This window comes from Phaseolus vulgaris, chromosome 4, assembly GCF_051622355.1.
Source record: "Phaseolus vulgaris cultivar YP4 chromosome 4, ASM5162235v1, whole genome shotgun sequence".
NCBI lineage: Eukaryota > Viridiplantae > Streptophyta > Magnoliopsida > Fabales > Fabaceae > Phaseolus > Phaseolus vulgaris.
This window is the reverse complement of record NC_143501.1, coordinates 6738544-6752172: the sequence shown is the minus strand read 5'-3', so window position 1 is coordinate 6752172 and position 13629 is coordinate 6738544. Positions and strand designations below refer to the sequence as shown.

The window sequence follows — 13629 nt, the reverse complement described above, 5'->3', positions numbered from 1 at the left end:
TCCGAGAGCAACATTAAGAATATCATTGCGACCACATGGTTTGAAAGTCCCCTGTGTTGATTGCTCATTAAGAGAATCCTAAAACAAATGAAAAGAAATTGTCAAACTTCAACACATTGAATTTAAAATAACACATAGAAAACATATTTCTTACAATGCGTTCAACTGTTTGTTCTGTAGACTTAGAACTCCATGTCCCTAATGGGTATATACGGGCACCCTTCCACATCTCATGTCGGTGTGGTGAGGATGGAGGTCTTAAGGAATCTACATTATTCATTTCCTCAATGGAAGTAGAACGCGCTTTAATCTTTTCTTCAAGCATCTTCTGCTCTAGCAACTTATAACCACCACGAGACAATAAGTGTGGGGTATCATTATGTGCCTGACTGGCTTTTGCTTCGTTTCGAACCTCCTATCATAACACTCAAAATTTAGTAATACGTTAATATAAACTATATTCAAATATAAAAGTGATATTAACCTGCCATTTTTCAGTTTGTCGAATATTCACAAACTGCTGCCAAGTTTCTTCATCAATGGATGCATATTTTGCACAAGGATTTTCTTCTTTCCTTTCCCCATATATATAGTCTGTTGTCAATTTTGATTTGAACTGACGAAACTTGACACCCTCATCTGAAAGAACCTTCACTTTCAAGATTTCCACATTCGAGATCTTGTAATGTATCTACATTGTTTGAAAGAATTAGTTCATAAACAAAAACAAAGTATAAAAGAACTTTAGATTGAGCAAAGTAAAAACAGTTACATACCAGAATATATTGCCAAATCATGTTTTTCTCGTGGTCAGGCACGTGATCCCAGGACTGAGTTAAGATAGAGATCCTTTCACGAGACAGTACTCCGAGATAACTCCTGTATTTCTTTGCATATTGCCCGGTGGCCACACCCGTGTGGATATCAATTGACAAAGGTATTTTGTCATCTTCATTTATCTTCTTAAACATATTCTTTAATCTTGTAGGTCCTCTACCAGTTTTTGAACGAGAAACTTTATCATCTGCCATGTTCCTGTTATCAAACAAATATGATAAGCATCAAGAATATGAAATATAATTAAAATGAAATATATTGTAAAACTAAACATGAATCACATATACATACAAATATATATTCCTTCATCATGATCATTTCGAGTTGCATGTACAACATCAGCAACATCCTCGTACTCTTTATTGATGGTCGTTCTTGTAAGTGATTCAATCTCACAAATGTCATTGTTTGTATCTTCTGGGTCATTATGTTGTTTTTTTCATTACGTTTTACGATGGTTCTTTCTAAACCGTCTTTAAAAGCCGTCGTTAATGAAGAATTTTGTACTAGTGGTGACAACCAATCTGCCCTTCAAATAGCTTCCAATCAAGTTTTTCATGAACGAACCAAGCACATCGAAATTGATTGCCACCTAGTTCGTGAAAAACTTAACTCTGGTCTCCTCAAACTACTGTCCATTACTTCTGCAATGCAAGTTGCTGACATATTCACCAAGCCCCTTGCTTCCGCACAGTTCTCTACTCTCAAATCCAAGCTGGGCCTGAGAAATATCTACTCCCCAGCTTGAGGGGGGTGTTAACATATTTAATTTTCTATTTTAAATTATTGGGCTTTGTTTGTTTGGCCCAACTTTCCTTTTCTGTTTCAGCTAGGTCTTAATCTTTTTCTTATATATATATACCATGTATTTTACTCTCTAATATACAAGTGAATAAAAGTTTCTTTTATACTTATTTTTCTCTACAATTAGGGTTCATCAAAACCTCTCTTTCTCCATTACGATTACGTGCGATTACATACGCTACATTAAAGTATCACATCAGGCAAAGAATATTATTATTCATCTTCATTTACTGTAATAAAAGACTTTTCATAGTATATAAGTGGGTGCAAACCTCACATTTAAGCTTAAGTCAACCTTATAAGACCCTTTTATAAGGTGATGTTTACACCTACTTCTATACTATGAAAAGTCCTTATCTATAGTGGATGTGAGATCTCAAACACACTCCTCACGTTGAGAACCTCAAACTCGTGCGTGGAACTATATATTATAGGTGATCCGATAGTGATTTGTCAACAGATGACCTTATAAGTTCAACAAACTCTCGATACGATAAATTATAAAACAAATTCTGATACCATATTTGAGATTTTGTGTTTTATTTAAGGGTGAACAAGGCACATAGTTTTGCTAGAGAAAAAAAAGAGTAAAGAAAAGTGTTAGAATATTACTATTCTTGCTTCCATTTAATGCCGCCATGTATTATAAATATAGATAGAAATAAAATGCGTGTTGGGCTTGGTTCAAACAGAAAAGAGACCCAAGATACATAAGGCCCAAAATCATCAAAAGTTTGGGTGCTTATCACATTCACCCCACAAAACTTGACTCTACAGCTTTTGCAAACCTTTTTTAAACTTAATTAAAATTTATTACAATATAATTATAATAAATATTATAACATAATTATAATAAATATTATAACATAATTACAATAAATATTATAACATAATTATAATAAATATTATAACATAATTATAATAAATATTACAACATAATTACAATAAATATTATAACATAATTATAATAAATATTATAACATAATTATAATAAATATTATAACATAATTATAATAAATATTATAACATAAATATAATAAATATTATAACATAATTATAATAAATATAAATATAATATTTGTTTATAAATAATTAATTACAATTATAAAATTCATTAATGTTAAAATTGATCTTATAATGATAATTAATATTTATAATTAATATAAATACTATAATTAATATTTATAATAAATATTTAGATTTATATTAATTATAAATATTTCCTTATTATAATTATAAGATATTTTTAATATAAAAAAATATTGATAATAATATATTTTTTAAAATTTTAAAATTTTTATATAAACTAAATAAAATTAAAATTGAAGACAGAATACTCTTTGCTGACTTGAGCTTTGGAGTGTCTTCTGCAAGTACCCCATTCGACATTCACCTGGGATAGAAGAACGAACCTAAAGAAGTAGCGCTAAGGTGAAAGGAAAAAACTGAAGTTCGAGTGGACTGCCCGACTGGAAGGAGGATAACGAAGTCAATCAACAGTTCTCTAGTTCCATCTCCCTAACAGGAACACTAATCATATTTAACCATAAATTTAAATACTATATCGGTTGAAATAAACACACTCTGAAAATTACTTTGATTTGCAAAGCAGAAAAGTAATCTATGCAACAATGTTAACATTTTGGGAAAGATGAAAATTCTCTACTGAGAAAGAGCCTTTGACTTTATGTTTTGGCATATGGGAAACAGAACACAGTAGTTAACAGGTTTAGGAGTTGAATATAAATATTGGTTCATCCCACTTAAAAACACATGCTTATCCATATTGTATCTCATTCTCCAAAGCTCTCTCTTCACACTACAAGAAAGAAATGCAGATGAGTAACCCTGCAGAGAGAAAACCACACGCAGTGTTGATCCCATATCCAGTTCAAGGCCATATCAATCCTTCGTACGGATTAGCAAAGTTGTTTCATCTTAGAGGCTTTCACATCACCTTTGTCCACACTGAATACAACTACAAACGCTTGCTCAATTCAAGGGGTCTTAAAGCCTTTGATGGTTCTCCAGATTTTCATTTTGAGACAATCCCAGATGGTCTTCCCCTCACAGATGAAGCTGTAAATGTCACTCAAGACTTAGTGTCCCTTTCTAAATCAGTGATAGAGAACTTTCTCCTACCCTTTCGTGAACTTCTTGCTAGACTCAATGATTCTGCAATTGCTGGCAATATACCTCCAGTTACTTGCTTGGTTTCTGATTGTTCCTTCACTTTTACTACACAAGCTGCTCAAGAACTAGAACTCCCTATTCTTCTATTTTCACCAATCAGTGCCACCACCTTATTGTCTATTATGCACTTCCGTACTCTTTCTGACAAAGGTCTAATACCACTCAAAGGTATGCATTAAAGCTCTTTCTTTTAAAAAAGTGCATGAACAACACGAGTAATTCGGATCCGGTTCCTCTAATTGAAGTAATATCAACAATCGATATTATGTATATGTGCATAACAAGTAATGTATTTGCTGAGATATCAGTTGTTGGTTTTTTCTGATAAACTGAACTGAAAATATTACTTTACTTTATCTTTTCTTTCTTTAGAGAAGTTTTATAGCATTAGTTATAGCATCCATCAGGTAAGACTAGACAGAATCACAATTTGAATTGAGATAATAACTGAAGGTAACAAAGTCCACGGAAATGTTATTTCAATGTTAGCCTTTTTTACTATTTGTAACTAATGGATACATGCTAACGAAGAAAATGTTCATTTGTATTTATGTGGAACTTGTAACTATTGGCTTTGTGATCATGATTGCAGATGAGAGTTATTTGACAAATGGGTATTTGGACACCAAACTAGATTGGATTCCAGGTTTGAAAAACTTTAGACTGAAGGACTTGCTTGACTTTATAAGGACAACAGATCCAAACAACTTTACAGTAAAATCTATCATTGATATGGCTGATAGTGTGCTCAAAGCCCCTACAACTGTTATAAATACTTCTGAAGAACTTGAGACTGAGGCATTGAAAGCTCTCTCTTCTATGCTCCCTTCTGTTTACCCCATTGGCCCTTTCCCATCATTTTTAAATCAAAGTCCACAGAATCATTTGGAATCTTTAGGTTCCAATCTCTGGAAGGAAGATACTGAGTGCCTTGAATGGCTTAATTCCAAGGAACCTAATTCTGTTGTTTATGTGAATTTTGGTAGCATCACGATTATGTCTCCAGAGAAACTTTTGGAGTTTGCTTGGGGTTTGGCCAACAGCAAGAGACCCTTTTTATGGATCATTAGGCCTGACCTTGTGATTGGTGGCTCAGTGATTTTGTCATCTGAGTTTGTGAATGAAATATCTGATAGAGCTCTAATTGCAAGCTGGTGTCCACAAGAGCAAGTGCTGAATCACCCTTCAATTGGTGGATTCTTGACTCATTGTGGATGGAACTCAACAATTGAAAGCATTTGTGCTGGTGTGCCAATGGTGTGTTGGCCATTTTTTGCTGATCAGCCAACAAATTGCAGAAATATTTGCAATGAATGGGGCATTGGGATTGAAATTGACACTGATGTGAAGAGAAAGGAGGTGGAGAAACATGTGAATGAATTGATGGTGGGAGAGAAAGGAAAGAAGATGAGGCAAAAGGTGATGCAGTTGAAGAAGAAGGCAGAGGAGGACACTAGATCTGGTGGTCTTTCATTCATGAACTTGGACAAAGTGATTAGTGAAGTGTTGTTCAAACAAAATTAGATTAAACAACTTTTCTTTTTCCTCTAAATCTGAACTCTGATGAGTCATTTATCTTGGATCTGTTGCTTTGTGAAGCAAAAATAAGTTAGCTTCATCACAACAATAAAAGAAAAGTTTAGTAAAATAAATTAAAAAATTATGCACAACCATTATTTTTTAAAGTTTTGTTTTAAAATATAATTTATTTATTTTTGCTTTTTTTTAGTTTCCTAAAAAAGTTATTTATAAAACTAATTTTTTTTTCTCAAATTAAACTATAATTTCTTTAGTTGGTAGTTAAAACCTTAATTGCTAATTAGATACCAATTTAGAAACTATTTAACAATAATAGAAAATAATAAAAACTAATTTAGAAACCAATTTTTTTTTAGTTTCTAAAATGGTCTCTATTTTAGTTCTTATTGTAACTAATTATGTTGGTCTCTAAAAATTGGTTTCTATTTCATGATTTTCTTTTAGTGTTTTTGAACTTAAATTGTTTTAAAGGAACACAAGTTACATTTTAAAAAAGAAACATTTTAATATTAATCAAAATTAATTTTGATACAAATTTGTATTTTCAAAATATAATTAATTATGTTACCATTTATATTTTTAATATTAATCAAATTAATTACAGTAAAAAATTAATTAAAATTAAATTAATTTGATTACTTAATTATTAATAAAAAGGATAATTGCTTCTTAACTAATCAAATTACAAAAAAAAAATGATAATCTCAAGGGAAATAGTTTTCTTTTCAATTAAAAGTGATAATTTGTAGGATAAAATATGCATTTAGTTCTTATAAAGTTTTTGTCTCTATAGTTTTATAATAATTTTACTTTTGGTTAAGTAAGTACTTTACTTAAGCTTTTATTGATATAATTTAAAGGAACAAAATTGGTACATTTTAAAGTTAGAAAAAAAAATAGATAAAAAAATATAAAATAGTTAAATTGAATCTAACTATAAAAAACTTTTTACAGAGACAAATTCTTCCTTCACCATATCAATTTTAATTTGCACCCTATTATCTTTCAAAATTTCTAAAATTACCCTCTATTTCATATTTGAAAATCCAGAATTTAAAAAATATAATTCAACAGTCAAAATATCTACCGTAAAAAATACATTTTAAAAAAGAAAATTCAAAACACAAAATCTGAAAATGCAATTTGAAAAAGAATTTCCATATTTAAAAAATGTGTTATGGAAATCCAAATTTGGAAAACCAAATCTGAAAATATATTCTGAAAAAAAGTTTTCAGAATTAAAAAATGTGTTCCAGATATTCAAATCAATAACACAAAATTTGAAAATGCATTATGGATATGAATTTCTGGAATTAAAAAATGTGTTATGAATATTTAAATTCAGAAATGTGTTAAAAAAAAGTTCATTAGTATTTTTTATTAACTCTCATTTCTTTTCATTTAAGGTAATTTTCGTCATTCCATAGAAGCATTTTCATCATATTTATGAAAGATTGAGTGTAGGTTGAAATTGATAATTGCACCTAATCAAGTAGAGCACTCTTAGGCAATTGCATTTTACACTCCTAAGATTTCTCCCTGCATCTCCATGGGAGTGTTGCAATATGAATTGGTGTGGACCGGACTAACCAGAGTCTCAGCCCCATTAGCGGACCTCCGACCCAAGGCCTATTCCCAATAGACCAATCGATTTTATAAATCTTATTACATCTAGACAGACTCAACAAACCTAATCCCGTGATTAGCAACTAGGTAATGCAATCCTAAACGCGGACTCACTCCTTAACCTGACCCAATAAGGAAAACCATTATAGGTAATATAAATAGCACACATTCTAAGGAGCAAGTACGTCATTAATTACTGTATACTTCCGAGTGTCGAATACTCCTTTCGTTGACTTGTGCGTTAGAGTGTCTTCTACAGGTACCCCCATTCAACATTCATCAGAGGCAGTGCGACGAAGACGTAATAAGAAGGAAAAAGAAGCAAGCTAAGGTAGGAGTTGACCGCACGACAAGAAGAAAGGAGACGAAGTCAGAGTAAATGATTAAAATAAATCTTTAATAATATAATATATTAATTTTTTTAACATACAAACAAAATTCTAGTATAAATTATATTATAATATTATAAATTCAAAACGATAACTCATTTTCCACGTCATCTCCTCTCTCTCTCCCTCCAAATTTCAAGTCGCTAGAATCTCCACAGAGACCTTGAAGGTCTCACCCCCACGCCAGACAACTTCAACTTCCACCGCGAAATCGCACGCCTCACCGTGCTCTACGGCAGGCTTGCGGCATGCGCCACTCTCGTCTAAAAGATCCGAGTGCTCAACGCCGCTTCCAGAGTGAAGCGCTTCTTCGGCTCGGGTCGCGGCCTTGCTAGGGTTTTGGCCACGTCCCGGTTGAGCTTTGAGCAACTGTTCCTGCTCAAGTGTGTGGTTGTCGTGGAGCAGGTGCACATGCTGTATTTGGACAAAACCGAATTGGTAGAATCCATGGTGCGAAGAGCGCGTTTAACGCTATAGCGAAGATGATTGAGAATTTGAATTCCTATATTGGCAATAGTTGTGGGAGTTTGGGGATGGCATTGAGGGATTACGAGATTATAGAATTGAATAAGTTTCTAGAAACTTTTTCCAGAAATATAGCAATTCTATGACTGTATTGGAGGAATTATTGGGTGAGTTCTTCGTTTTCCTACTTTTACCATTCGCTTAGTGTGAAACAAATGGAGAAGAGGTGGAATAAAATTAACATACCTTGCTTTTGCTCTATGGAGGACACCATATTATCATGATTAATCAAAATACAAAAGAGTGGGAAAGATGAAATTCAATCCCTATTTTTCCAATTGAAGCAATAACTCTTTACCTTGTTTTCTTGTTAATGATTGTTATCACAACAAATTCCAACAAACTTTCATTATTCTCTTTTATATTTAGCGAATATTTTACTTAATTATTCAATTGTTCATTGTGAGTTCGATATTCGTCCTTAGGGACATATTATTACTTTTGACAACGTAGTGCACTTGTCGTAAAAAGTCATCAATGAGAGCATGGGAATAGGCACGGAGGTCTTGAAACAACGTGAACCAAGAAAGAACAAACAACACAATCAACAATGGCAATCATGAGTGGCACAACTATGGAAGAGGAAGAGGAAATAACTATGGAAAACAATGTTCTTTCTGCAACAAGATAAACCACATGGCTGACGAATGTTATTCAAAGCATGGATTTCCACCATGGATGAAACAGAAAGCTAGTTACGCTACAAATGCCTTTGAAAAGGATGAAAAAAATGAAACTGAGAAAGAAAAGTTTACGTAAGAAGAGACTCTTAATGAATAGGTAATGAAAGTCTTTGGGTTTGAACAACTGCAACAACTTGTGAATATGATCTAGAATTCTAAGAATAAAGAGAAAGAAATTAGCAACATCATAAGAGATTGTCCAAAAATAAGCAAGAACGTAGGGTAAAGAAGGTATGCATAGTTGGATACTTGATAGATGAGTTGGAAGGTCTCGGCATGAGGGAGGTGTGTTGGAAATCTCGAATCGACTAGAGATAAGAACTTTTCATAGTATATAAGTGGGTGTAAACCTCACATTTAAGCTTAAGTCAACCTTATAAAACCGTTTTATAAGGTGAGGTTTACACCCACTTCTATACTATGAAATGTTTTTATCTATATTTGATGTGAGATCTCCAACACACTCCTTACGCTGAGACCCTCAAACTCGTGTGTGGAACTATATATTATAGGTGATCCGATAGTGATCTGTCAACAAATGACCTGGTAAGTTCAACAAACTCTCGTTACGATAAACTATAAAAAAAAATCTGATTCCATATTTGAGATTTTGTGTTTTATTTAAGGGTGAACAAGGCACCTAGGTTTGCCATAGAAAAAAAAGAGTAAAGTAAAGTGTTAGAATATTCCTATTCTTGCTTGCATTTAATGCAGCCATGTATTATAAATATAGATAGAAATAAAATGTGTGTTGGGCTTGGTGCAAACAGAAAAGAGACCTAAGATACATAAGGCCCAAAGTCATTAAAAGTTTGGGTGCTTATCACATTCACCCCACAAAACTTGACTCTACAGCTGTTGCAAACCTTTTTTAAACTTAATTAAAATTTATTACAATATAATTATAATAAATATTATAACATAATTATAACAAATATTATAACATAATTATAATAAATATTATAACATAATTATAATAAATATTAAAAGATAATTATAATAAATATTATAACATAATTATAATAAAAATAATAACATAATTATAATAAATATTATAACATGATTATAATAAATATTATAACATGATTTTAATAAATATTATAACATAATTATAATAAATATATATAATTAATATAAATATAATATTTGTTTATAAATATTAATTATAATTATAAAATCCATTAATGTTAAAATTGATCTTATAATGATAATTAATATTTATAATTAATATAAATACTATAATTAATATTTATAATAAATATTTACATTTATATTAATTATAAATATTTCCTTATTATAATTATAAGATATTTTTAATATAAACAAAAAAATATTGATAATAATATGTTATATAAATATTTTAAATCTTTTTATATAAAAGAAATAAAATTAAAATTGAATTTAGTATCTCAATTTTCATGCATGTAAAAAATAAATTATAACTGAAAAAATATTATGATATTATAATATAATAATGATAGAATCTCGTTTGTCATGTCAAAATAAAGTAAAACTCGTTTAATATCAATGATTCATTTTAATTATTTTACTACCAACACAACAAAGATTTCAAGTTTGAACAAAGAACTAATAACTTGGTCCTCATGATCGAGCTTACCGAGCCCAGCACGTCCATGCGGGCCGACCGACACACCCAACTCATTAATGCTCAAATCAAGAGTAAAGTCAAACCACCATTAAGAACTAGGTAGTACGCCCCTATGTACGATCCACTCCACTAATCCAGCCCAATAAGGTAAGCCCATTAAAATAATATAAATAGCGCACATTCCAATAACATGGTACGTCATTAGTGAATATACTCTAACAACTGAAGGTCGAATAATACTCTTTGCTGACTGGAGCGTTAGAGTGTCTTCTGCAGGTACCCCCATTTGGCATTCACCTGGGATAGAACGAACCTGAAAAAGTAGCCCTAAGGTGAAAGGAACAAACTGAAGTTCGAGCTGACTGCCCGACCGGAAGGAGGATAACGAAGTCAGTCAGCAGTTCTCTAGTTCCATCTCCCTAGCGGGAACACTAATCATATTTAACCATAAATTTAAATATTATATCGATTGAAATAAACACACTCTGAAAATTACTTTGATTTGCAAAGCAGAAAAATAATCTATGCAACAATGTTTCCATTCTGGGAAAGATGAAAATTCTCTACTGAGAAAGAGCCTTTGACTTTATGTTTTGGCATATGGGAAACAGAACACAGTAGTTAACAGGTTTAGGAGTTGAATATAAATATTGGTTCATCCCACTTAAAAACACATGCTTATCCATATTGTATCTCATTCTCCAAAGCTCTCTCTTCACACTACAAGAAAGAAATGCAGATGAGTAACCCTGCAGAGAGAAAGCCACATGCAGTGTTGATCCCATATCCAGCTCAAGGCCATATCAATTCTTTGTTCGGATTAGCAAAGTTGCTTCATCTTAGAGGCTTTCACATTACCTTTGTCCACACTGAATACAACTACAAACGCTTGCTCAACTCAAGGGGTCTTAAAGCCTTTGATGGTTCTCAAGATTTTCATTTTGAGACAATCCCAGATGGTCTTCCCCTCACAGATGAAGCTGATAATGTCACTCAAGACACAGTGTCCCTTTGTAAAACAGTGGGAGAAAACTTTCTCCTACCTTTTCGTGAACTTCTTGCTAGACTCAATGATTCTGCCATTGTTGGCCATATACCTCCAGTTACTTGCTTGGTTTTTGATTGTTGCTTGACTTTTACTACAAAAGCTGCTCAAGAACTAGAACTCCCTATTCTTCTATTTTCACCACTCAGTGCCAACACCTTATTGTCTATTATGCACTTCCGTACTCTTTCTGACAAAGGTCTAATACCACTCAAAGGTATGCCTTAAAGCTCTTTCTTTTAAAAAAGTGCATGAACAACACGAGTAATTCGGATCCGGTTCCTCTAATTGAAGTAATATCAACAATCAATATTATGTATATGTGCATAACAAATAATGTATTTGCTGAGATATGAGTTGTTGGTTTTTCCTGATAAACTGAGCTGAAAATAATACTTTACTTTATCTTTTCTTTCTTTAGAGAAGTTTTATATAGCATCCATCAGGTAAGACTAGTCAGAATGACAATTTGAATTGAAATAATAACTGAAGGTAACAAAGTTCACGAAAATGTTATTTCAATGTTAGCCTTTTTTACTATTTGTAACTAATGGATACATTTTAACGAAGAAAATGGTCATTTGTATTTATATGGAACTTGTAACTATTGGCTTTGTGATCATGATTGCAGATGAGAGTTATTTGACAAATGGGTATTTGGACACCAAACTAGACTGGATTCTAGGTTTGAAAAACTTTAGACTGAAGGACCTACCTGACTTTATAAGGACAACAGATCGAAATAACTTTATGGTAGAATATTGCATTGGTATGGCTGATATTGTGCTCAAAGCCCCTGCTATTGTTGTAAATACTTTTGATGAACTTGAGAGTGAGGCATTGAAGGCTCTCTCTTCTATGCTCCCTTCTGTTTACCCCATTGGTCCTCTCCCTTCATTTTTAAATCAAAGTCCACATAGTCATTTGGAATCTTTAGGTTCCAATCTTTGGAAGGAAGATACTGAGTGGCTAGAATGGCTTAATAACAACGAACCTAATTCTGTTGTTTATGTGAATTTTGGTAGCATCACGGTTATGTCTCCAGAGAAACTTTTGGAGTTTGCTTGGGGTTTGGCCAACAGCAAGACACCCTTCTTATGGATCATTAGGCTTGACCTTGTGATTGGTGGCTCAGTGATTTTGTCATCTGAGTTTGTGAATGAAATATCTGATAGAGCTCTAATTGCAAGCTGGTGTCCACAAGAGCAAGTGCTGAATCACCCTTCAATTGGTGGATTCTTGACTCATTGTGGATGGAACTCAACAATTGAAAGCATTTGTGCTGGTGTGCCAATGGTGTGTTGGCCATATTTTGGTGATCAGCCAACAAACTGCAGAAATATTTGCAATGAATGGGGCATTGGGATTGAAATTGACACTGATGTGAAGAGAAAGGAGGTGGAGAAACATGTGAATGAATTGATGGTGGGAGATAAAGGAAAGAAGATGAGGCAAAAGGTGATGCAGTTGAAGAAGAAGGCAGAGGAGGACACTAGATCTGGTGGTCTTTCATTCATGAATTTGGACAAAGTGATTAGTGAAGTGTTGTTCAAACAAAATTAGATTAAACAACTTTTCTTTTTCCTCTAAATCTGAACTCTGATGAGTTATTTATCTTGGATCTGTTGCTTTGTGAAGCAAAAATAAATTTGGTCCATCACAGCAATAAAAGAAAAGTTTAGTAAAATAAATTAAAACTTAATGCACCACCATCATTTTTTAATGTTTTGTTTTAAAATACAATTTATTTATTTTGCTTTTTTGGTGAGTTTCTTAAAAAAAATTATTTCTAAAAATAATTATTTTTTCTCAAATTAAACTATGATTTCTTTTTTATGTGTATAAGTTTATACTATTAGTGTTACTTATTTTCTATAATTATTGTGCATAAAATGTACACAACAGTTATTTCTTTAATTATAATCATTAAACAACATTAACTTTCAAATTTGATAATATTGTTTAAAATTACAATATAGTTTAATTTTCAGATAGTTGATTTTATACAATGCTTAATTTATTCTTTAGAATATATACTACAATAAATCTCCTATTCCAATAAATATCGTTCGAAATTCATCTATTTATATATGCATACTAAAATTTTAACATATGGGTACTATATTAAAATGTAATCTTAATATTAACTGCTAATTGATAATTTATTCTTTAGAATATATACTACAATAAATCTCCTATTCCAATAAATATCGTTCGAAATTTATCTATTTAAAGACGTGTAATAAAATTTCAGGTGTACTATAGTAAAATGTAATCTTAATGTTAACTTCTAATCGATAAAGTGTTAGGTAAGGTTATAAAGAATTTTGTACCATTAATTTCTTCACAAGAGGATCAAGAAATTCTCTTTCAATATCC

General features: G+C 31.8%; 2 protein-coding genes across 2 annotated transcripts; both read left to right on the top strand.

The window, feature by feature from the left end:
* The first annotated feature begins 3473 nt into the window (after positions 1-3473).
* On the top strand, positions 3474-5409 carry LOC137836389 (7-deoxyloganetin glucosyltransferase). The gene is made up of 2 exons (XM_068645116.2): positions 3474-4002; positions 4427-5409. Exons 1-2 carry the CDS (start codon positions 3474-3476, stop codon positions 5356-5358), a joined length of 1461 nt encoding a protein of 486 aa, XP_068501217.2. The 3' UTR covers positions 5359-5409.
* Positions 5410-10902: 5493 nt separating this feature from the next.
* Positions 10903-12897, top strand: LOC137836388 (7-deoxyloganetin glucosyltransferase-like). Its single transcript, XM_090301385.1, has 2 exons — positions 10903-11467; positions 11882-12897. Exons 1-2 carry the CDS (start codon positions 10939-10941, stop codon positions 12811-12813), a joined length of 1461 nt encoding a protein of 486 aa, XP_090157511.1. The 5' UTR covers positions 10903-10938; the 3' UTR covers positions 12814-12897.
* Positions 12898-13629: the final 732 nt, after the last annotated feature.

What these genes read in the sequence shown, in the direction of transcription:
- LOC137836389 (XM_068645116.2), top strand. Translation starts at nt 3,474, where the DNA reads ATGCAGATGAGTAACCCTGCAGAGAGAAAACCACACGCAGTGTTGATC. An exon ending in AGGTCTAATACCACTCAAAG is followed by an intron (nt 4,003 to 4,426) that starts GTATGCATTAAA and finishes TCATGATTGCAG; the next exon opens with ATGAGAGTTATTTGACAAAT.
- LOC137836388 (XM_090301385.1), top strand. Translation starts at nt 10,939, where the DNA reads ATGCAGATGAGTAACCCTGCAGAGAGAAAGCCACATGCAGTGTTGATC. An exon ending in AGGTCTAATACCACTCAAAG is followed by an intron (nt 11,468 to 11,881) that starts GTATGCCTTAAA and finishes TCATGATTGCAG; the next exon opens with ATGAGAGTTATTTGACAAAT.